The sequence below is a fragment of the Rhinopithecus roxellana genome, chromosome 8 (assembly GCF_007565055.1).
Source record: "Rhinopithecus roxellana isolate Shanxi Qingling chromosome 8, ASM756505v1, whole genome shotgun sequence".
Taxonomy (NCBI): domain Eukaryota; kingdom Metazoa; phylum Chordata; class Mammalia; order Primates; family Cercopithecidae; genus Rhinopithecus; species Rhinopithecus roxellana.
The window spans coordinates 45,585,859-45,610,803 of NC_044556.1; the positions used below are offsets into that span (position 1 = coordinate 45,585,859).

Below are 24,945 nucleotides of genomic sequence, written 5' to 3' on the forward strand. Positions count from 1 at the left end.
AGTGGCGGCTGAAGCGCCGCAGGCTGGGCTCCCAGTCGCTGTGTGAGTGGGAGGCGGCGGCGGCTGTGGCTGCAGCTGGGGTGAGGCGCGAGGCGGCGCGCTCTACGGCTGACTGGAGCAGCGGTAAAGGCGGGGATGGAGAGCGAAGGTTTGGGGAGTGGGAAAGACTGGGTCATGGGCAGCCCTGGCCACTAGGAGATGGAAATGCGGGATCGAGGGAAGGGAGAGGTATGGCGTGCTCCGGGGCGAGGGAAGGATGTGGGGCGCAGGGGCGGGAGTCAGAGCCCTGGGCTGTGAGACGCCGCTCGGGGGCAACTTGACCCACTGGGAACTCGTAACTATATCTGAGGAAAATGCTCCGGTCACACGCTTACGCCACAACGGACCCGGTGCAGGAGCGTTTGTGTTTGCCCTGAGTCAGTTCGCACTTGTCCACTGGGCCTTTTTGAGACGGAGAGCTGCCATCCATGTATCACTTTGCCTTTAACTTTCCCCAGCTTTTTCTTTAATTATCGCCAATAGGATGGCTGTTTACAGTCGTCAGAATAATACTTTGGGGTCTTTGTTTTTCCAGTATCCCTCCTTATTCTTTAATGCAGGTATCATCGTGGGGGTTGGCTGGAGACCCCCATTAGAAAGACTGACTTTTAGACCCTTTCCTTGTTTTGAGAGAAAGGGGTTGACGCTTTTTTTTTTTCTCCTGAATTTAAAATAAAACGTACCAAGGATGAGAACATTGAGCTGCTTCGATTCAAGCGTGTCACCATGTTGTAGGTCCTTGGTAGGTTCTGGTTATGAGGAGATTCTGGAATGAGTTATCTATGCTTTCATGAAGCTAACAATGTGATTTGACTCCTGATCACATCCTATTTGACTCCTGTCATTTTAAATGATAAAGTAAGCCTTAGCAATGCATATCAGATAGTTGTTGGCAATTGTTCAATACAAATGTCAGGAAATTTCAAAGATAGCTTTTACTGAAAACTGTTATCTAACCACATTCCTCACTCAGCAATGATCCTCATCTCCTTCTCTTCTTAGCTTCCCCTAGGAACTGTAGTCTTAAATTCTAGTCTCTTCCTCCTTCCCATTCAATTTTTAAGTAATAAAATCAAACACAAGCTAGCAGTCAGTACTACGCAGTTATCCCCGTTTACATTATATTATTTTCCATTTCTCTTTAAGAGAAACCTACAACTGAAAGGATATGAAAATTGTGAACAAAACCATAGTGACAGATCAAGTAAATTCTCATTTCTGGCCGGGCGCGGTGGCTCAAGCCTGTAATCCCAGCACTTTGGGAGGCCGAGACGGGCGGATCACGAGGTCAGGAGATTGAGACCATCCTGGCTAACACGGTGAAACCCCGTCTCTACTAAAAAATACAAAAATCTAGCCGGGCGAGGTGGCGGGCGCCTGTAGTCCCAGCTACTCCGGAGGCTGAGGCAGGAGAATGGCGTGAACCCGGGAGGCGGAGCTTGCAGTGAGCTGAGATCCGGCCACTGCACTCCAGCCCGGGCGACAGAGCAAGACTCCGTCTCAAAAAAAAAAAAAAATTCTCATTTTTGAGACATCAGCTGATAACTAGCACAAATTCATTTGTAATGTCTGAAGACGGGTTAGTGAAATTTACCTTTTGCTTCAAATAGAAGTCGGCCAAAAAAAGCCACGTCTATAATCTCAGCTACGCCCGATGATTGTGGGAGTTCAAGGCTGCAGTGAGCTATGATCATTCACTGCATTCCAACCTGGGTGACAGACCAAGGCTCTGTCTCTATCCAAACAACAGCAAACTCTCCAATTCATCTGCTTTCCATCTCCATCATTGACACCTGGACTAGTCCCTGATTGGTCTCCTGAAGCTACCGTTGCTGCCTTCAATTCATTCTCCTCACCACGGACACAGATGTTAATCAAGAATGACAAGCATGGCATGTGTGAATGAAGGCATATTGGGGATCCTGTGGAAGCGCATAGCAATGTAACTCAACCCAGTGTAGGGGATCGAGATTGAGGGGCCTTGGCTGCAGAGGCCCCTCGGCACTTGATCTTGATAGTGTCAGAACTGGAAAACAAAAGTTCTGCTAGTCCTTTGGGCCTCTGTAAAGAGGTGTGATTATGACTGGCCATCAAAACAGACTTATTTCCCTTGCACACTGTATTGTGTAGAAATGACTAATTAGCTGTGTGACCTTAGATCAATCCTTTTCTATCCCTGAGCCGCAGTTTCCCAAATTGAACATTATTAATGGAATCAAATAAGTTCTGTAGTCCCTTCTAGTTATAAAATCTTTTGATTTCTCTGCCCCATAAGCATGAATTATGGCCAGAAAGGTGTTTTTAAAAGCAGACAGCATGAAAATACAGATCAAGTTTATTCTTGTTCACAGGGCTAGATTTCAGTTTCCCAAAGCCTTTAAGACCTAAAGACTCCTGCCGGTCAGGATCTTCCATGCTAGACAAGAAACTCCATGAAGGCAGCTGCCAAGTCTCTCTTGACTGTTGTGTCCCCAGTGCCAAGCACACATCAGAACTTGATACTTATTGGCTTGAATAAATGTCCATTTACTGCAGTTCATTCATGTAGTATTGGTTTGCAGAAGGAAAGTGAGTTGTATTTTAATGAGATGATTTTCAGCTATGCACCATCTAAGAAATAAACCTTAAGGTTCTAGCTCCTTTCAGCTGTCACATTGACCAAGAATTTATACAGTCGTCCCTCCCTTCATTATCTGCAGGGGATTGGTTCCAGGAACCCCGCAGAACCCAAATCCATAGATTCTCATGTCCCTTGTATAAGATGCATAGTATTTGTATATAATATACACACATCTTGCCCTATACTTTTTTTTTTTTTTTAACCCCTTGAGACAAATTCTCACTCTGTTGCCCAGGGTGGAGTGCAGTGGTGTGATCAGTTTACTGCAGCGTCCACCTCCCGGGCTCAAGCCATCCTCCCACCTTGGCCTCCTGAGTAGCTGGGACTACAGGTGTGCATCACCACGCCCAGCTAGTCCTTTGGGCCTCTCTTAATCAATTTTTGTTGTTGTTGTTGTTTTTTCGTAGAAACAGTCTCACTGTGTTGCCCAGGCTAGTCTTGAATACTCGATCTCAAGCAGTCCTCCCACCTCAGCCTCTCAAAGTGCTGGGATTAACAGGCAAGAGCCACTGTACCCAGCCTGTTTTGGTGTTTGTTTCCTAGACTATGAAGGTTTCCAAGTAGAAATTCTTCTTCTTCCTTCTGTCCCCAACATGCTCAGCACATAAGAAAGAGCTAGCACTATTTAACCAAGATGCATTAATAATGGAGACAAGCTAGGAACCTGAGTGGTCATATAAGAAAATATCTAAGCCTGGCACGGTGGCTCACGCCTTGTAATCCCAGCACTTAGGGAGACCGAGGCGGGGGGATAACGAAGTCAGCAGTTTGAGACCATCCTGGCCAGTATGGTGAAGCCCTGTTTCTACTAAAAATACAAAAATTAGGCAGGCGTGGTCGCGGGTGCCTGTAGTCCCAGCTACTCATGAGGCTGAAGCAGAAGAATCGCTTGAACCCAGGAGGTGGAGGTTGCAGTTAGCTGAAATCATGCCACTGCACTCCAGCCTGGGCAACAGAGCGAGACTCTGTCTCAAAAAAAAAAAAAAGAAAGAAAATATCTAAAGTGATCAGGGGACAAAAGAAGTCAAATCCTTTCTAGACATCAAGAATAAACCATCTCAATATAGGAAAGTAGCAGTTTGGGAAGTACATATTCAATAATTATTTAAGCCAAAAATCTCCTTTATGAAACAACTTGTTTCCTTTGGTATATACAAAGATGCTTATATAATACCATCCAAATTTTCAGGGTGGTGAAGGGTTTTATTTGCAGCCTATTTAAAAAAAGAGAAGCTAACGTTTATCCAATGAGTTGGAGAAAGAACCTCATAAATGAAAGCAAACAGCCTACATTAAACTCAACCCTTTCTGTCCTACATTCTAGAAAGGTCAGGAGAGAACAGTATTCCCTCAGATTGATAGTCTCTAAAAATGATATACTGAATTTACCGAGTAATGACCCAAAATAGACATTGCACTTGAAAAGAGGTACCCATCCCCCACCCCAGTAGTAAAAGGCGGTTTTATTTTTTGCTCAGGCCGCGAGTTCGGGCAAGAAGGTGGATTAAATTTGTTTAAAACCAGAATATAGAAAAAATAGATTTGGCAAACTTCTGGTAGTTCTCTGAAGAACTTTATTCAGTTCTATTGATCAGTGAAACTCTGAGGCCAGATGCAAATTCTGGTCATCTGTATGACAGTGTAGTAGTCTCCCCTTTTCCGTGGTTTTGCTTTCACTTACCCATAGTCAATACTGGTCCAAAAAGATTAAATGGGAAGTTCCATAAATAAACAATTCTTAAATTTTAAATTGTGCACCATTCTGACTAGCATGGTGAAATCTCCGTCCTGATCCAGATGAGAATCCTGCCTTTGTCCAGCATATCCATGCTGTATATGCTGCCCGCCTCTTAGTCACTTAGTAGCCATCTTGGTTATCAGATTGAAAAAAACCTATAGTTTTCAGTACTCCAAGGCATCCACTGGGGTTCTTGGAACATATTTCTCAAGGATAAGAGAGGATGACTGTTGTAAGAAACCTACCTCCAGCCTCCCTTACCTGACTGTATCTGCTCCTCAGTGAGATTTCAGTGCTAGATGTTCTCCTTTCTCTCTTCACTCTTCCTGATTGGCTGTGTTTTCCCTGAAAGCCTAAGTTTTATTCCACAGTAGGTTTTGTATTAGTGAGTATGTTTTTAGCCTTACCAGGATAAAGCCAGTTTTTTCCCCCAAGGTGAAATTTTTGTTTATTATGATTATTTGGGTTGAATTTTTGTACCTGGAGGCACATTATAGCAAAGTTACATTTACTCATTTTTAAGCAAATCTCATTTAAAGCCAGCTTGCTTTATTCTACTTGATTGTAATACCTAGAAATACAGATATTTAGTTTTCAGTTTTTTATTACCTATCTTTAGTTTTTTTAGTCTTCAGTGTTTTTTTAACCACCTACAGTACTTTCTATCAGTACTAATTTTGAATTGGATATGTTGATCAAAATAAAGAATAAAAATACAGGTGCTGTTACCCGAGAGTTTAGGTAAAAAGAAGGGTGGGAAAGGATTTCTAAAATCACTTTACAAGGTTTTTTACATGCAAATAATAACCCAGACTCTGGGTTAGAGATTAGATAACCTCTTCAAACATGTATACTCTTCTATAGGATTAATATTTCCTACTTTACAGGGTTATATGACTATTACATAAAATTATGTAATGTGCCTGGCATAGTAGCTACTCAACACATTTATCTTTTCATTTTTGTGTCTTTAGTGCCACAATAGCATCTAGCACATAGTACTTACTCCAGCTCTTGTGCTGAGAATAAACTGAATGGACAGTGGCAAATGCAGGAGCGTCATTAGGCAATGCAGTCATCTAGGGAAAAGATGGTGTTTTAGAGCAGGGTCATAGAACTGCAAAGAGAAAAAGTAGTCAGATTCTGGATAATTTGAAGGTAGAGCAAATAAGATTTGTTGACAGGCTAAGTGTGCAGTGTGAGAGAGAGGATGACTAAGGAAGTAAGAGAATGCAGTCGAGGCAGAGCACAGTGGTTCACCCCTGTAATCTCAGCACTTTGGAAGGCTGAGGTTGGTGGATCACTTGAGCCCAGGAGTTCAAGACCAGCCTGGGCAACATGGTGAAACTCTCTCTCTACAAAAAATACAAAAATTAGCCAGGCATGGTGGCATGCACCTGTAGTCATAGCTACTGGGAGGCTGAGAGGTGGGAGGATTACTTGAGCCCAGAGGTTGTGGCTGCAGTGAGCCATAGTTGCACCACTGCACTCCAGCCTGGCAACAGAGAAAGACCCTGTCTCAAAAAAAAAAAAAAAAAAAAAAAAAGGAATGGCCATTTGCTGAGATGGCAAAGATTATGGCAAGGGGGTGAATCGGGAGCTCAGTGTTAAGTTTGAGATGTATATTAGACATCAAATGGAGATCCACGTAGGCAGTTGAGAAAGGTCCTACATGGATCTATTAATTTGGAAGTTATCAGCATATAGATAGGAGTTAAAGCCAGTCTGTGAATGAGACTTGAGATCACCAAGGAAGTGAGGTAGAACAGAGAAGAGGGCAAAGGACAGATCCCTGAGGCACTCCAGTGTTTAGAGGATAGAAAAATGCAAAGAAACCAGCACCTGGGAGACTGATGGAATAGCCAGAAAGGAAAGAGGAAAACCAGGAGGGTGTGCTATGGAGAAAGTGTTTCAGGGAAGAGGGAATCACCAGCTGTGCCAAATACTGTGGGGACATCTGGTGAGATGAGAACTGAGAATCAGTCTTTGGATTGAGCAATGTGAAATCATTGGTGACCCTGATGTGAGCAGTTAGAGTGGATTTAAGAAAAGAACTTGAGGACAGATATATTGACACTCAAGTTTTCCTTTAAAAGGAAGGAAAGAAATGGGAAGTAGTTGAAGTGAAATCCAGGAAGGGTTTTCTTTAAGAACGGAGAATGTTTGTCTGCTGATGGGACTGTCTAGTAGAAAGGAAAGAAAATGTTAATAATGCAGGAGAAGCAAGGAGAACTTGTGGAGCAGTGCTTTTATGAAAGACTTCAGTGCTAGGAGCAGAGACAGTTCATCTGTGGTCACAGGAGAGAACAGCAAGCATTTAGGCACAGGTGGAGGTAGATGGGAAAATGTGTAGAAGCTTGTAGATATTTTCTCTGAATGCTCTACTTTCTCAGTGAAATAGAAAGCAAGGACCTCAGTTGAGAAAGGTTGGAGGAGGCAGCATGAGAGGTTTGAGTGGAGAGGGATGCTGAGAAACTATGTGGAATAAGGAAATATAATGAGGAACACATTAAAGTTTGCTTGGCAGCAAAATGAAGATACAGTGTCAGAGAGAAACTCAGCATGAAAGCCTGTAAGAAGGCCATTACTGTGGTCTAAATAAGATTTGGGCTTCTGAATCAGGCCAGATGCAGCATTGTTGATGTCATTAACATGTAGGTAGTAATTGAACCCACATATGTGGATGAAATGGTCTAAAGAGAGCAGAGTGGCATTAACAATTGATGGCACAGGATGAGAAGCCCAAACTTGGAAGGACCCTCCAGGGAAATAAGAGGAAACCAACAGAAAGAGGGCACAGAAACCAAGGAAAGAGTTTCGTGGAGGGAGTGGCCACCTTCCTGCTACGGCAGAGAGATGGATGAGATAAGGCTCCATGCATGCCCTCTGGGTTGATTATCTGGGAGATTACAGTTTTGGTGATGGAGTAGGGAAGAACCCCATTTCACTGTTCATTAAGGAGTAAATAAATAGAAACCAAAAGTAGAGACAGTAAATGAAGACTGGACTTCCAACAAAGATAAATAGTAAGGCCTTTACCAAGCCTGGAATGGCATTACTTGCAGAGGCAGCAGCTTCTGGAAACCCCTGGACGCATAAAAGGACTTAGATAAGTAATTTTAAATAATTTAATATGAAATCTAAGTATATATATTTTAAATATTTGATTTATTTATTTATTTATTTTTGGTTTGTCTTTTAAAACTGATCAGGGTGGGGAAAGTGAAGTATGCTTCTATTTAATTCTATGTGTACCTTAGCTAACTTTAAAAAAATACCCTGAGCCCTTTTTATATGAAATACATTTTGAAATTGCTGAAGCTCTTGAAATTGGAAGGTAGGCAGTACTAGTCTTTTCAATAATAATGTGCTCCCATGCCTCTCTGCTATTCATACAAGTATTGGATGAAAGCTCCCTCTTTTTCCTGCTTTGCTTGTTTCAGGATGTAAGTCAGAGTACAGCAGAAAATGTCCACTGAACGAACTTCTTGGACAAGCCTGTCCACCATTCAGAAAATAGCCCTGGGCCTCGGGATCCCAGCCAGTGCAACAATTGCCTATATCCTATACCGCAGGTATAGGGAAAGCAGAGGTATGTGAACCCTGTGACTGTGCATGTGAAAATGTTCAGACATGCTCCTGCCTTGTTAAATTGAAAAAAACTCTTTCCTTGCCAGGTATTGTGTGCATTTTTTGTGGAGTTTTTTGTTTTTTTTTTTTTTTGTTTTGTTTTTTTGAGACGGAGTCTTGCTCTGTCGCCCGGGCTGGAGTGCAGTGGCCGGATCTCAGCTCACTGCAAGCTCCGCCTCCCAGGTTCACGCCATTCTCCTGCTTCAGCCTCCCGAGTAGCTGGGACTACAGGTGCCCGCCACCTGGCCCGGCTAGTTTTTTGTATTTTTAGTAGAGACGGGGTTTCACCGGGTTAGCCAGGATGATCTCGATCTCCTGACCTCGTGATCTGCCCGTCTCGGCCTCCCAAAGTGCTGGGATTACAGGCTTGAGCCACCGCACCCGGGGGTTTTTTTGAGACAGGGTCTCACTCTGTCACCTAGCCTGGAGTACAATGGCATAATCTTGGCTCACTGCATTGTAGAGATGGGGTTTTGCCGTGTTGCCCAGGCTGGTCTTGAACTCCTGAGCTCAAGCAACCTGCCCACCTCAGCCTCCCAAAGTGCTAGGATTACAGGCATGTGCCTCCATGCCTGACTCAGGTATTGTGATTGGCTTTCTGTGAGGAATCTTTGACTAAAATTATTTAGTCTTTTTTTTTTTTTTTTTTTTTTTGCTTTGAGATGGAGTCTCACTCTGTCGCCCACCCTGGAGTGCAGTGGAGCAATCTCGGCTCACTGCCAGCTCTGCCTCCTGGGTTCAAGCAATTCTTCTGCCTCAATCACCCTAGTAGCTGGGATTACAGGTGTGCACCACCACTCCTGGCTAATTTTTGTATTTTTAGTAGAGATGGGGTTTCACCACCAGCGTGGCTGACCTCAAGTGATCCACCTGCCTTGGCCTCCCAAAGTGCTGAGATTATAGGCGTGAGCCACCACACCTGGCCTAGTCTTTGCTATGTTGTTACATAGCAAAGTAAGCCAGTCTATGAAATGAACTCATAACTCCATTGATGTGTTTTCTTCAGCAACATCAACATAGCAAAGAGTTTTTTTTAAATTTCTATACTCATCTTTTTTCTATATTCCTTTTCTCTAGTTGTTAGTAGAAGGCACTTACCTCAAAGGCTGGATCTAATAGGACCTAGAGAAATGACTTATGTACATATGAGTCAGGAGAAGTTCTGAGCCTAATGGACCTCTCAGGCAACCTTTGGCCTTCATTCTTCTCCAGTAGTCATGTCTTGGGAGAAGTAATTTGCCCAAACCCCAGCACCTCTTCATTGCAGAGTCTGTTTTTCCCATTTTAGCATCTGAAACAGTGTCCCAGAGAAAATGCCCATCTCTGATCTTTTGGGACCTTCTAATTCCCATTCAGATGCCACTTTTCCTTGTTACTATGGTTGAGATCCTCACTTTATCTCTTGGATCAGTGTCTCTTTGACAGCCAGATTCTGGGGAAGACTGGTAGTTATAATAGCTTTGGGTGTTACCTAAGTCTGATCTGATGAACAATGATCTGTGCAGAAGAGCGGCTGACATTTGTTGGGGAAGATGACATTGAGATAGAGATGCGGGTTCCCCAGGAGGCTGTGAAGCTCATCATTGGCCGGCAAGGGGCCAATATTAAACAGGTAAGTGTCTGAGCAGGCAGTCTGCTTTCCCAAGGATTGATTCTGTTTATTGATTTCTTGTTTCCTTCCACTGACCCCATATCACAAAACATTCTCATACTCTGCGTGTGTGTGTGTGTGTATGTGTGAATATATATATACATATATATATATATATATATTTTTTTTTTTTTGAGATGGAATTTCGTTCTTGTTGTCCAGGCTGCAGTGCAATGGCACGATCTCAGCTCACTGCAACCTCCACCTCCTGGGTTCAAGTGATTCTCCTGCCTCAGCCTCCCGAGTAGCTGGGATTACAGGCACTCACCACCATGCCCAGCGAATTTTTGGTATTTTTAGTAGAGATGAGGTTTCATCATGTTGGCCAGGCTGATGTTGAACTCCTGACCTCAGGTGATCCACCTGCCTCGGCCTCCCAGAGTGCTGGGATGGCCCAGCCACTATGTGTGTATATATATATATATATATTTTTTTTTTTTTTTTTTGAGACGGAGTCTCGCTCTGTCGCCCAGGCTGGAGTGCAGTGGCCGGATCTCAGCTCACTGCAAGCTCCACCTCCCGGGTTTATGCCATTCTCCTGCCTCAGCCTCCCGAGTAGCTGGGACTACAGGCGCCGGCCACCTCGCCCAGCTAGTTTTTTGTATTTTTTAGTAGAGACCGGGTTTCACTGGGTTAGCTAGGATGGTCTCCATCTCCTGACCTCGTGATCCGCCCGTCTCGGCCTCCCAAAGTGCTGGGATTACAGGCTTGAGCCACCGCCCCCGGCCCACTATGTATATTTTTAAAAGAACAAATAGAGGAACTTTTTAGCTAACTAAACTTTTTAGACTTCCCTTCTGGAGAAGAGTACTTCTCCATAGAGAAAGGATGACTTAGTTTGAAATATGGGGCCGGGCGCGGTGGCTCAAGCCTGTAATCCCAGCACTTTGGGAGGCCGAGACGGGCGGATCACAAGGTCAGGAGATCGAGACCATCCTGGCTAACACAGTGAAACCCCGTCTCTACTAAAAATACAAAAACTAGCCGGGCGAGGTGGCGGGCTCCTGTAGTCCCAGCTACTCGGGAGGCTGAGGCAGGAGAATGGCGTAAATCCGAGAGGCGGAGCTTGCAGTGAGCTGAGATCCGGCCACTGCACTCCAGTCCCGGCGACAGAGCGAGACTCTGCCTCAAAAAAAAAAAAAAAAAAAAAAAAAAAGAAAGAAATATGGGTTTTTGACTGGGTGATTGTCAGCATGTTATAGCTTGAATTATCCTTTTCTTCTTCTTCTTCTTTCTTCTTTATTTTTCTTTCTTCCTCTTCTTTCTTCTTCTCCTCCTCCTCCTTCTCCTTCTTCTTCTTCCTCCTCCTCCTTCTCCTCCTCCTCCTTCTTCTTTTCTTTTTTGTTTTGGAGAGGGAGTCTGGCTCTGTCACCCAGGCTGGAGTGCAGTGGCTGGATCTCAGCTCACTGCAAGCTCCGCCTCCCGGGTTTACGCCATTCTCCTGCCTCAGCCTCCCGAGTAGCTGGGACTACAGGCGCCTGCCACTTCACCCGGCTAGTTTTTTGTATTTTTTAGTAGAGACGGGGTTTCACCGGGTTAGCCAGGATGGTCTCGATCTCCTGACCTCGTGATCCGCCCGTCTCGGCCTCCCAAAGTGCTGGGATTACAGGCTTGAGCCACCGCGCCCGGCCTAAAATGTTTCTTTTCTTTCTTTTTTTTTTTTTTTTTTTTGAGACAGAATCTCGCTCTGTGGCCCAGGCTGGAGTGCAGTGGCCGGATCTCAGCTCACTGCAAGCTCCGCCTCCCGGGTTTACGCCATTCTCCTGCCTCAGCCTCCCGAGTAGCTGGGACTACAGGCACCCGCCACCTCACCCGGCTAGTTTTTTGTATTTTTTTAGTAGAGACGGGGTTTCACCGTGTTAGCCAGGATGGGCTCGATCTCCTGACCTCGTGATTCGTCCGTCTCTCCTTCTTCTTTTCTTCTTCTTTTTTAGACAGAGTCTTGCTCTGTCGCCCAGGCTGGAGTGCAGTGGCGCTATCTCAGCTCACTGCAAGCTCCGCCTCCCAGGTTCACGCCATTCTCCTGCCTCAGCCTCCGGAGTAGTTGGGATTACAGGTGCCCATCACCACGCCCCGCTGATTTTTTGTATCGTTAGTAGAGACGGGGTTTCACCATATTAGCCAGGATGGTCTCTATCTCCTGACCTAATGATCCACCCACCTTGGCCTCCCAAAGTGCTGGGATTCCAGGCGTGAGCCACTGTGCCTGGCCAAATTATCCTTTTCTACTGTGGAATTAATGAACTCTCATTAATTGACAGTAAATATTGAATGGCTACCTGGTTCTTCTTACCATCTTCCATTGTTCAGCTGAAATGTCAAGAAAACAAAATATTTGATTCTCTAATCCAAATAAAATTAGTGAGGGGAAAGGATTCTAAACACAAAGATAAATGGGTTTGAATTCACTGCTATTTGGGGTTACATTTGTTGCTAATCTCCTTCCATAAGGTGAGGACTGGTTGTATAGATAATAACAACTGAGGTTGTATATAAAGTAACTGAGGATTGGTTGTATAGATAGCATTAGCTGATGCCTTTGGCTAACTCTATCTACCTCCAGGGTTTGTTTTAGAGTGTCTGTAGCTGGGCTCAAAAGGGAACTCTTCCAGAATGTACTGCCAAATGTCCTTTTCTTTGCAGCTGCGGAAACAGACAGGTGCTCGGATTGATGTGGACACAGAGGATGCAGGCGATGAGCGAGTGCTGCTTATCAGTGGTTTTCCTGTTCAGGTGTGCAAGGCCAAAGCAGCAATCCATCAGATCCTGACAGAGAATACCCCAGTGTCTGAGCAGCTTTCAGTTCCCCAGAGATCTGTGGGCAGAATCATAGGTACCACTGGATGGCTTCCTCTACTGTTTCCTTTATTCTTTACCTTTGCCTCTCTTTCACACCTTCCCAAGGGTTTTTTCTGGCCTAGTTCCCTTTTACCATGTGAGGGGGGAAAAAGGGACATTGAGACCAGAGGTTTACTGTTTGCAGAACTGGTGGTAAAACCAAACCTGTTTCCTCAAAAAGTTGTGTGATCTGAACCTTACAAATTGATTCTTTATGGGTTCTAGTAGATGTATTATATTTACCTTATAATTGATTTTTAAAGGGAAGCTTGGGATGCTCATGTTATCTCAAGTCTTTTAAGATAGTGCTCTGGAGAGTACCTTTTATGCTTTCCCCTAGAGCATCGCTTAGTGCTACTGTTAGAGGCAGAGAAATGTCCTGTCCTTGATCCAGTGTTCTGACACATCATGTAGCATATCTTATGACCTGATACGGCCATGCTGAGGGGTCAAAATGAAAATGACATGAAGTTAGCCAAAGTGTAGAGTTTAAATAAAATGGAAAAAACAAAGAATATGGTATTCTCCTTTTCACAGTAATGATTTCAGTAGCTCCTGTTTTCCATTCAACATCTTGAATTTTGTTCACTTTAGAAATGAGAACTGATTCTCTTCTCCTAGTATATGCAAAACAGTGCTTTCTCCAGTAGCTAAGGTTGGCCAGGAGGGAAGGGCAGGTTTTTATGTATTGTTTAATGTAGGGAGAGGCGGCGAGACGATTCGTTCTATCTGTAAGGCCTCTGGAGCCAAAATTACCTGTGACAAAGAATCAGAAGGGACATTACTACTATCAAGACTTATAAAAATCTCAGGAACACAGAAGGAAGTGGCAGCAGCCAAGGCAAGTAGCTAATAGACTTGAATTATACCTGAGCATGAGAAGATCCTTTTACTCTATCCCGGGTCAGAGTATCAGCCTTTCTCTTATTTTCCACAGCATTTGATACTGGAGAAAGTTTCAGAAGATGAAGAACTTCGAAAGAGAATTGCTCATTCTGCAGAAACCAGAGTCCCACGCAAACAACCAATCAGTGTGAGAAGAGAAGACATCACAGAGCCAGGTGGAGCTGGAGAGCCAGGTTTATGGAAAAACACCAGTTCTAGCATGGAGCCAGCTGCACCCCTGGTGACTCCTCCACCCAAAGGAGGAGGCGACATGGCTGTGGTGGTGCCAAAGGAAGGTTCCTGGGAGAAACCTAGTGATGACAGCTTTCAGAAGTCTGGAGCCCAGGCCATCCCAGAGATGTCCATGTTTGAAAGTATGTAACAAAGAGGGAGCCCGTTAATCATAGAACATAGAACTACTGGCTTAGACATTGGAGAGATTAGAAGGAATGCTTTCTCAGTCTGTGACCAGCCAGTATAATATGGCTGGGGTCAGGACAGAAGATTCAGTAAGATGTTATGAAGATGGGATGGAGGTAGAATCCACACCAATAGTTGCTGGACAGTTTGAGGATGTAGATGTTGATCACTGAAAACGATTTATGCAGGTTTAAGATTCTGCTCCTAATTGCAGGAGAGAACTTGGTGCCTCTTCCACTCTGGAGCAAAGTTGGTGAAAGTCTTCTTCCTTTTCCAAAACCCAACCTGAACCACTTCTTTCTTGAGACAGACTATGCTAAGTTGTCACCAGCAAAAGATAGATACGTGACCTTTATTAACAAAGATGAATTAACCAAGAGGATATTTGTAGTTTATTATTTGCCCCAAAACTTTCTGTGTCTGAGTACCCTCTGAGTAGGCCTATAATTCTTGCCTTCACTGTATGCATTTTTTATGAGCTAGCAGACCTATGTGGTGAGAATGCACAGGAGCTTGGAGGTATAAGTAGACAGGGTGGGAAAGAGAGAGCTCCTTTTGCCATGTTTTACCAGCCTGCTCTGTTATAACCTCTTAGGTTATATCCTTTAATTTCCAACCTTTTAGGTTAGTTTCTGTAGCAGAACAAATGAGTCTGGGATAAAGTCCTAAAAGTACTTCAAATGGTAATTGTTTTGTTTTTGTAACAGCTTAACAAATAACCTAGGTTTTCTGCTAAAAAAAAAAAAGAAAAGAAAAGAAAAAGAAATACTGGCTTAGGGCGTGGTGGCGCAACCTGTGGTCCCAACTACTCGAGAGGCTGAAATGGGAGAATCACATGAGCCCAGGAGGTCGAAGCTACAGTAAGCTGGGATTACACCGCTGCACTCCAGCCTGGGTGACAGTGAGACCCTGTCTCAAAAAAAAAAAAAAAAAATTAAATATTTTTTTACAAAGAAATACTGGCTTAGATTAACCAAAATAGGAAGCAATAAAAAGTCTTGTTTCATGAATACACTTATGTCTATCATCAGAGATATTCGTTTCTGGTAATAATATTTTACTTGAATTAATACTAAACATAAATATTTTTCTAAATATAAAACAGCTGATGAAAATGGCGAAATGCTGACACAGGAAACAAATGAGTAATACATCAAATAATTGGATTTACCTGATATTGTTTCTCTAGACATACTTTTTTTTTTTTTTTTTGAGACAGAGTCTTCCTCTGTCTCCCAGGCTGGAGTGCAGTGGCACGATCTCGGCTCACTGCAACCTCTGCTTCCCAGATTCAAGCGATTCTCATGTCTCAGCCTCCTGAATAGATGAGACCACAGATGCACACCATCATACCCGACTGATTTTTGTATTTTTCAGTAGAGATGGGGTTTCACCATGTTGGACAGGATGGTCTCAAACTCCTGGCCTCAAATGATCCATCCTCCTTGACCTCCCAAAGTGCTGGGATTATAGGCATGAGCCACCACACCCAGCCTAGACATACTTTATCAACAAGTAAAATTCTCAGCCAGATTTTATATTGCCTGTTTCATTATTGTTTTAAAAAATCATCACTATTGAAAAAGAAAAGGCTGTGAGCTATCTCTTCTATACATAGGTGCTAGCGTGGGCAAAGAGGACCTGGGTCCCCAAGAAGCTCACAGACTTGTCCAGGGTCACATAAGCAGTCATTGGTAGAACGGGATCTGGAACAGGCCCACATCCGTCGCTGTCCATGTAAAGGTTGCTGTCCACATATCTTTTTACTGATCCGTGCTTCAGCTAGCATATGGAGATTTACCTTCTTTATAATTGGTGACTGATTTGAATACGTAGCACATGACAAAGAGTGTAAGCTGTTATTACTCAGTTACATGGAAAGGTACAAAGGATAGCTTTGTATCTTTCTTTAGGAAATTCTTGTTTGATTCATCCAGTTGCCTCTCCTGCCATTTTAAAGTGGTAAGAGCCATTGGTATTTGTACCTCTCACTGCCCTGATGTAGTCTCTTCATTCCAACCAGAGATGGGTCCAATGTGGCCACCATCCTTATCTCTGTGTTTAGTCCCCAGTCCTGACTTTAGTTTCCATGCTGATGAGTACCTAGAAGTCTACGTCTCTGCTTCTGAACACCCTAACCACTTCTGGATCCAGATCATTGGCTCCCGCAGCCTGCAATTGGATAAGCTTGTCAATGAGATGACCCAGCACTATGAGAATAGTGTGGTGAGTTGCCATAGGGACAGGGCTGGGGTTTAATGAAAAGAAGGCAGATCTTTTTCATTGTACTCTCTTCCTTTCCCTGTGGAGTAACTACTTGTTCTTTCTTCCACCTGTGATTCTGTTTATGAGCCTACCACTTTGTAACTCTGCTTTTCTTCTCCTCCTCCCCACATATAGCCTGAAGACTTGACTGTGCATGTAGGAGACATTGTAGCAGCACCTTTACCTACAAATGGTTCCTGGTATCGAGCCAGGGTCCTCGGCACCTTAGAGAATGGGAACTTGGACCTCTACTTTGTTGACTTTGGAGATAATGGAGACTGTCCACTGAAGGACCTCAGGGCTCTCAGGTCAGTGCTGAGGTCAGCTCAATCCCAACTACTGACTCAGTTCTGGCCATAGGGTGGTGAGCTGTTGGCAGTTGTCAGGGGGATTTGGAAGGGAACCTGTTTACAGAGAGCAGATGGTTATCATCTCATGTTAATTGGTTCTTTCTAAAAGCAGCAATATAAGAAGATGTTTCTGGCCCCAGGGTTCTAATTTTAGTTTCTTTTACTTCAGGAGTGACTTCCTAAGCCTTCCATTTCAAGCAATAGAATGTAGTCTGGCACGGATCGCTCCTTCAGGTAAATTGGTCATGCCACCTTTTGAGCTTACCTCCAAATAGAATAACTTTCATACAGTTCATTGGAAGGAATTCTCACATTCCCAGGCTTTTTGAATTCTGGGGCGTCAGGTGCCTTTTCCTCACCAACACTAGCAGCAGCCAGAAACTTGCCTGGCAGACCCAGCCCGACCAGAGAAGACACAGGTGCCTTCCTGAGTAGAAAAGGATAGTTCCAGCTTCCTTCCAGGGTATAATTCCCTCCCCTATCAGCAGTAACCCCTACAATCTTTTGCCAGGTGACGAATGGGAAGAGGAAGCTTTGGATGAGTTTGATAGACTCACTCATTGTGCTGACTGGAAGCCTCTGGTGGCCAAAATCTCTAGCTATGTCCAGACTGGGATCTCAACTTGGCCAAAGATCTACTTATATGATACTAGCAATGGGAAGGTAAGACTGGCATTCACTCACTGCTTACCATATCTTCAGTATATTTATGGCCTAATTTACTTTTTCTTTCTCAGAAACCCTTATCTGATATTACTCTTACTTTTAAGATCCTTCTCACCATCTCACCAAAGGAATGTCTTTGAAGTGTCAGTCCTGCCTTGTTTCCTCAAATTTTCCCTTGCTTACTGAGAGAACATCATTCCCTTTTCATTTTTCTTCTCAGAAACTTGATATTGGGTTAGAATTAGTACACAAAGGATACGCAATTGAGCTTCCTGAAGACGTAGAAGAAAAGAGAGCTGTCCCAGACATGTTGAAGGACATGGTGAGCCATTGTAGTTATATAGGGTGCTGCTTCCAGGCAAATCTAGCACATAGACACTAAGGACTTATAGTCCTGATACTGTGTTAGCTTTCCTGAGAATTTTGAGCTCCTCCAGTAGTTGACCAAAGGAGCATTTTGTCCCTCTTGGTAGCCAAATGCAACTGCCTTAACCAGGTCCTATGAGAAGAATGAAAGGGTGGCCTCTTTTTTCCTAAAAGCCAACATGTTCCTCCTTTTTTACTGTTTTCATCCACTCAGGCCACAGAAACAGATGCCTCTCTCAGCACCTTGCTCACTGAGACCAAAAAGAACTCTGGAGAGATAACACATACCCTGTCCTGCCTCAGCTTATCAGGTACAAGCAGTATTTCCTCCCTAGAGCATCTTTGGAGATTACCTTTTCTCATTCAGTCGTTCCAGACTAGGGAGGTTAATTGAAGGCTTGGTTCCTAGTCAGGTCATTGAGCACCAAGAGGTCTATTTTTCGTTTGAGCCTCGCTGGCAGTGCCTGCTAGAATAGGGCAGTGTCTAACTTTCTCCTTCTCATTTCTCTTCAATAGAAGCTGCTTCCATGTCTGGTGATGATAACCTTGAAGATGACTACTTACTCTGAAGTCTGGGCTTCAGCTTGCTCAGCCATCTGCTTTGCTGTGTGAGTGCAGCTATCATCTTATCTGTAGCAACAGGAAAGTAATGAGGGTGACAGTGGGGCACTTGCTTTGATTCCCTCTTCCCTGTGCCCTGTCTTAATATACTTCTTTGCAGCTGCTTTCCTGCAGCTTAACTTGCTCTTAGATTGAGCACTTTCAAGCTTTTTGTGTATTTCTGTCTTTGGCAGGATTTGGCTTAGGAACTGGTGCCTGGAGAAGAGGAGTGTATGATAAAGGATCCATGCAGTCCTTCCTTTATTACGCATACAGTCTGGCTTGCTGTGAACCAAATTCATGTCCTCCTCCCATTGGACTACCAAAAAATTGGACTACCACACCACAAGTGTGTCTCCCCCATTCCACCTCCTGATCCCTTCCCAACCCTCCAGTGTTTGAATACTGCTGTGTTACTTCCAGGCCATTCAGCATCAGGCTCAGTCCCTCTACCAGTCATGATACACATTACTGCTAGGCTGTATCCTTTTCCAGGCTGGGAAACAGTCAGGCTTTGGTCATTGGAAGTGATGATTCTGCAGACTTCTGACTCACCTTATCAGGTGACTCTGGTTAAGGAAAGCTTTTGAGTGGTGAACTCAAAGACTCCAGTTTATCAGGAGGCAAAGGCAAAAATTAGCATAATTATATTTAAAAGCCTCAGGAAGTGGGAAGAGAACACTGCCTCCTAGCCTCAATTGCTGATATGTTATTGGAGACAGGCTTTTGAAACTGCTTTGGCTATTTCTCTGTAACCTTTAGTTAAAATACAAGTAGAAAGGAGACAGGAGGCTCAGGAAATTTTTTAAATTGCTAGTATAATATCTATATGTATACACACATATACACCCATGGAGAGAGAGGAAGAGTATACAGTTCTGTTTAAATCATTCAGAGGATTTTTTTGCCGAATAAAGTTCTCAAGACAATTTTCTAAAACCAAATTCTGATTGAATCACAAGGTGGAAGCAGGCTGTGAGCCTAAATCTGGTGAAAACTGCCAACTGCCTCACAGAAAGGCAAGTGTCCCTCCCATATACACATTCATATTCTTTTCCTAAAGTCACTTCAGAAATAACCATTCACTGGCTGGGCACGGTAGCTCACACCTGTAATCCCAGCACTTTGGGAGGCTGAGGCAGGCAGATCACTTGAGGCCAACATGGTGAAACCTCGTCTCTGCTAAAAATACAAAAAATTAACCAGGTGTGGTGGTGTGCTACTTGGGAGGCTGAGGCAGGAGAATCACTTGAACCTGGGAGGCAGAGGTTGCAGTGAGCTGAGATCACGCCACTGCACTGTAGTCTGGGTGACACTCTGTCTCAAAAAAAAAAAAAAAAAAAAAAAAAAGCCGGGCAGGGTGGTTCATGCCTGTAATCCTAGCACTTTGGGAGGCTGAGGTGGGCAGATCACAAGGTCAGGAGATCGAGACCATCCTGGCTAACGGTGAAACCCCATTTCTACTAAAAATACAAAAAATTAGCTGGGCATGGTGGCACATGCCTGTAGTCCCAGCTACTCGGGAGGCTGAGGCAGGAGAATGGCGTGAACCCGGGAGGCGGAGCTTGCAATGAGCCGAGATCATACCACTGCACTCTAGCCTGTGCGACAGAGCAAGACTCCGTCTCAAAAAAAAAAAAAAAAAAATAGAAAAATTAGCTGGGTGTGGTGGCAGGCACCTGTAATCCCAGCTATTCAGGAGGCTGAGGCACGAGAATCACTTGAACCTGGGAAGCGGAGGTTGCAGTGAACCCAGATCATGCCACCACACTGCCAGCCTGGGCAACAGAGCAAGACCTTGTCTCAAAAAAAAAATTCACTAAGAACCAGAACCAATTTAGGTTTAAGCTGTATGAATAAGACCCCACCTATACTATTCAAAAGAAAAGGCCCAGATTAAAATTCTAGAAACCTGAATTCTAGGAGCAGCTCTGGTAAGTAGCTCATGTAGTCTTGGAGGAATCTTTTTTTTTTTTTTTGAGACGGAGTCTCACTCTGTCGCCCAGGCTGGAGTGCAGTGGCCGGATCTCAGCGCACTGCAAGCTCTGCCTAGTCTTGGAGGAATCTTTAAGGAGTAGATCTCCACTGTAAACTTTTTCCAAAATTTTAACGTGTTTCCTTATAGTATCTTTCCATTTCTGACAGTACTGTGACGCTCCATTGAGAGCCCTGAAGTACTTGAGGTGCTTGGAAGTAAATATAAATGTATAGTAATGTGGATGGTAGAAAAATGGCAAGTGAAATGAACTTTTTTTTAAGGATAAAGCAAGATAAACTAGAAAATCAAAAATTAACACATAAGGATGCCTCACACAGGTCTTTTAAATTTAGAGATTAGTGAGGTCTACCTATATACTACATGGCAACTATATTTTCTCACAACCACAATTCTAAAAATTTATTTTCTCAGAAAAATCTCAGTATTAGTCAGGCACTGGTGGCTCACGCCTATAATTCCAAAGCTTTGGGAGGCCAAGGCGGGCAGATTGCTTGAGCTCAGGAGTTCGAGACCAGCCTGGCACCATGCTGAAACTCCATCTCTACCAAAAATACAAAAAAGTAGGTGTGGTGGTGTGTGCCTGTGCTCCCTGCTACTTGAGAGGCTGAGGTGGGAGGATCGCTTGAGCCCAGGGGGGCAGAGGTTGCAGTGAGTGAGCCAGGATTGCACCACTGCACTCCAGCCTGTGTGACACAGCCAGATGCTGTCTCCAAAAAAAAAAAATGAAAAATCTCAGTACCAATTAGCAGAAAGGTTCTAGTGAAGGAACAGCTCTGGGGAGTAGTTCATGTAGTCTTGGAGGAATCTTTAAGGGACTTCCATTTATTTGATGTTTCAGATGTTGGCTGCAATGAACTCGCTGAAGCATGCTCAGCCCTGGAATTGGTGCTACCAGAGTTCCTTAGGGAACCTTTACTCTTAAGATAGAGGTCCCTGATATAAATCATAAGACTTCCTACCCTGGAAAATGAGTAATGTCTCATTCTTACCTGCAGTTTGTTACTATGTATAAAAGTCTTTTTCTTTAATATGGCTTTAAGTCTTACCTGTTTACAGCCCATTCTGATGGGTTGTCATTCTGTTAGTATAACCCAGTACTTTTCCTGGAATGCCCTCTTCTATGTTACCTATTCTGTCTGTTGAGAATCCCCCACTTGGACCAAAGCCAAGAGATCTATGTGTCTTCTCTGGTTTTCTCCACATCTATAGCACCTCAACTGAAATATATGGATAAAAACAGCCCAGCAAAGCTTCATCTTTCTGATCTAGGGAGTTCACTGATTAGTGCTCAGTAAATGGTTAGAATAAATGAGGAAATGGTTTGGGGCACGGAGGAAGGCAAAGGGAACCAAAAATCTTTGGGTACTTTCCCTCTGTAGTTCACGTCCCTGTGACCTTTTTAGTGAATTTAGCTCTGTAAGGTGTATGTCCCACTCCAGTCAACCCTATTACCCACCCCTGACCCCCACCCCCGCCCCCACCCAAGAAACAGTGAACACTTGATGATTGCAACTACCCTTTATTCCTAGGATGGAAGGTGTCCTGAATTACATCCCAGGCCCCTGATTCCCAGGTGTCAAGGCTTCCAGCCCCTCAAAGCGTTGGAATAAGCACATTCAAGTAGGCTCACTGGGCAGGTGGCCAACATCCCTTTCAAGGGGATATACCATAAAGATGACATTGTCCCAGGGAGGGAGGGCAGGGTGACCTGGTCTGACCACCTCAAAGCCCATGTAGCTGAAGGCCCGCAGCAGGGCACCTGTGAAAGGATAGAACAAATGATTAGAACATGCTTTAAAACTCAATACATGTATGCCCCCAGATTTGATTTCTTCCACTAGGGAGTGGCCCTGGGAAGCAGTGTAGTGCAGGCATATAGGATGTGCTTTAGTCAAACAGACCTAGGCTCTAACGCTGGCTTTAACACTTGTTCTGTGAGTTAGTCCTTCAGAACTTCAGTTTCCCATTTATTAAATTTTCCATTTATAAATCATAGAACTTTCCTCCTCACAGAATTTAAGATTAAATGAGATGTTTCATGAAGTGCTTAACACTAAAGATTGGTGAGGTATACTTATATACTAATACAATGATGGCATAGTAAGCTCTGAAATAGTAGCTATCACTTATGAATGGTTATTCACCATCCCTTGTCTTATATCCAACAGAGTTTGAACTCCGTGAGGCAAGAGGCTGTGGTTTTTGTAACATGTGCTCCAGGCATCTGGTTAAATATGTTCCCGTTCCTTTGGCCTTATGTCTGACCCTTTCACATTGTACGTGCTCAATATATTTGAGATCCATTTTGTCCTGCTGACCACATCCTTCGAATGGATTCTGTGTAATTTTGCCAGTGCTCCTTCAGTCTGGCCCATAACACCACCTGCAGGGGCTTCCTCAGAGTCCACTTGTAACTTGATGAAACAGAATGCTAGGCACTTTAACTTCCTTCGTGGTGGGTGGGAAGAAAAGAATCCCTGAAATGCCTGAGGGTGCATTTTTAAAGATGGGGGAAGAGGGTCTCCTATAAAGGAAAAGGAGTTATCCAGCTGCCTCAGCACGAAGAGCAAGGAAGAACAGCAGATCCCCACCTCTGTCGTTCCGATCATTCTGGAAGTTCACAAACACGGAGTCCACATTTGTCTTCTCTTCCACGTACTCCAGCGTTGCAGTCAAACTGGCAGCCACAGAAAAACAGTTAAAATGTTTGGCCAGCTCAGAATCCAGAAAGACACCTACTTGGAGCAGAAAAAATCTTATTGGTTGTTTTCTACCCTCCACCCGCCCAAGCCAGGAAATGAAAGTTGTGAAACTAGTTTTGGTAGATTTTTCTCTGAAGCCAAGAGATTGCATACCACTGGATGTAAGCCACAGAAGGGGCCTGGGGAGAAACGACTACTGAGATGAACAGAAAGTACTTCCCGTTATTCAACTATTTCTGGATCTGAGTCCAACTTCCCATGGACTCTTATCCCTTGAAACCCAGATCCTGGCTTAGCTCACAGACTTGTCTGCATGCCAGGTGAATGGATTGCTTATATCTAACTCTAGAATTAGCCCTATGTACTATGACATGATAGAAGGGTGAAATCCCCTACCTGTTCCCTCCCTATTCTCCCTTCCAGGCTCAGTCACCTTTCCCGGTTGCCTTGATCCAAGGCCCGATATGGGATATCCAGGAAGAGTCGACGGTCACAGAGAAGGCCGTGCCAATGGGCGGAGGTTTGGGAGGTGAGGCGGAAGTGAAAGTCTAACTGTACTGGGTCCTGGTGGAGCAGGGGCTCAGTAGCTAGCACCGTCAAGTTCCCAGCCTGGAAAAGGAGTAAAAACGCTCCTCTAGCCTTCAAATCAGACCTCGGGCAGATTGGGGTGTGTCCGTTGAAGCAAGGTGGGCGTTGATGGGGGGCGCCTGGGAGAATCGGAGCCAAGATCTTAAAGATGCAATAATATCCTTTAGTCCTAGGAACTAATAGCCTTTGCCTATTATGGAGTTCTCCTTTATATCAAACAATCCAACTGAGGCAGTATTACTGCCTGCTGACTTCAACACAGGAGTACAATAACCATTTAGGAACTTAGAAATGTTTACATCAGAGAGGTTAGGATTTAAACAAAGCTTTATAATGTGCTTCCTTTCTCACTAATAATTTCCACTTTTTTCATTATATGGGTTTTCTCTAAATTCTTCTATTTAAAATGCCGTGATTACAACCAGGCTTGTTATTGCAATATGATATGTGGGCAAGTTCTGGATTCCAGATCCTGCGTAGCATCTAAACAGCTTTATGTCCCAGAAGTCCTATAAAGTTCGTTCTACCTTTGTCCCCACTCCCTCTTTTCTCATCCTGATTTTCACTGCCATCTGTATGACCTTGATTTTATAGTCTGTGGGCCAGAATCCTTGTCTATATAACAAGTAGCTTTTACACATGCATTCCAGGGTTCCATCTACCTCTATAATCGATCTTCCAACTTGCCAATATCCCTCCTCTGCAAGGTACGCAAGCAAAGGGCTGCCCTGTCACAGCACCAGCTCACAGTTCACTTACCGAATACAGTTCTTTAAGCTGGTTGTGGTTACCCTGCTCAGTGCTTTTGCCCACCTGGAGGCCTACTAGGGACTCAGGAGCACTGGAGGCAGGAACGGGGCTGGAGTGTCAAGTCCTCCTCTTCCTTATAAGTGATGCTGGTTGGGAAGGAGACCCAAATTAGTTTATCTTGGAATCTGAGATGGGAAGACATAACTTCTAGATACACAGTACCTGGCTCTGGCATGATCTGTATTTTCTGTTGTCCAGCCTGTTTCTGTGTTCCTGGGTCAACCAGATGGAAATATTCTAAAGTTCCATGCCAGCTTTCCACCCCCTATTCTGTTGTTATTTCTTGCTATTTGGGAAATTCTTTCAAATTCTTATACTTTTTCCTTATGTTTTATATAAACAACTACAAATAGAGATGAAAACAAATACCTTTTATAACAACGAGGCAGCATCTTCTCCCGGAGGGTGATCCGGTACTTGTAACAGTAAAGGTAATAGGCGTATGGTGACCAGATTGGATAGACGTAGTTACGTGTTTTTCCCCTCTTGATATAAGAAAGGGAGTAGACAGAGGGGCGACACCTGTTACAAGGCAGTTTTTCAGTTCAGTGCCTCCCTGTGGCAAAGTGAGGTTCACAAGTGGGTGGCAGAGGTTTAGACAACCTAGTGTCATTGTGACCCGCTGGGCACTATGACATGGACAAGGGGTCAGCCCTTATGTCACCTCAGGACTCCACTCTGCTGCTCACCTACCCTAATCCCTTATCTAAGGCTCATATTCAACTAGTATGCACGTTATGGCTGTATGAATGATTTAAAAATAGAACTTGAAGACTTC

The 24,945-nt window shown here is 44.1% G+C and overlaps 2 protein-coding genes across 3 annotated transcripts in view; one reads left to right on the top strand and one right to left on the bottom strand.

Annotated features, from left to right (window-relative positions):
• TDRKH (tudor and KH domain containing) lies at positions 1-24,339 on the top strand. Of its 2 annotated transcripts, none has more exons than XM_030935887.1 (14): positions 1-123; positions 7,841-7,989; positions 9,533-9,639; positions 12,322-12,511; positions 13,218-13,357; positions 13,454-13,775; positions 15,887-16,047; positions 16,222-16,394; positions 16,606-16,670; positions 16,948-17,099; positions 17,323-17,424; positions 17,683-17,779; positions 17,985-18,076; positions 22,236-24,339. In XM_030935887.1, the coding sequence occupies exons 2-13, from the start codon at positions 7,866-7,868 to the stop codon at positions 18,035-18,037; spliced, it is 1,686 nt and encodes a 561-aa protein (XP_030791747.1). In that variant the 5' UTR covers positions 1-123; positions 7,841-7,865; the 3' UTR covers positions 18,038-18,076; positions 22,236-24,339. The 2 variants fall into 2 exon arrangements, with proteins under 2 accessions (XP_030791747.1, XP_030791745.1); XM_030935885.1 differs by lacking the exon at positions 22,236-24,339 and adding an exon at positions 18,263-19,007.
• The window catches only part of OAZ3 (ornithine decarboxylase antizyme 3), a 6,370-nt gene continuing 2,995 nt past the window's right edge, over positions 21,571-24,945 (bottom strand). Inside the window, 5 exon segments of the mRNA XM_030935888.1 lie at positions 21,571-21,826; positions 22,659-22,744; positions 23,203-23,378; positions 24,117-24,191; positions 24,193-24,254. Of these exon segments, the coding sequence (XP_030791748.1) occupies positions 21,684-21,826; positions 22,659-22,744; positions 23,203-23,378; positions 24,117-24,191; positions 24,193-24,254 (542 nt within the window). The 3' untranslated portion in view covers positions 21,571-21,683.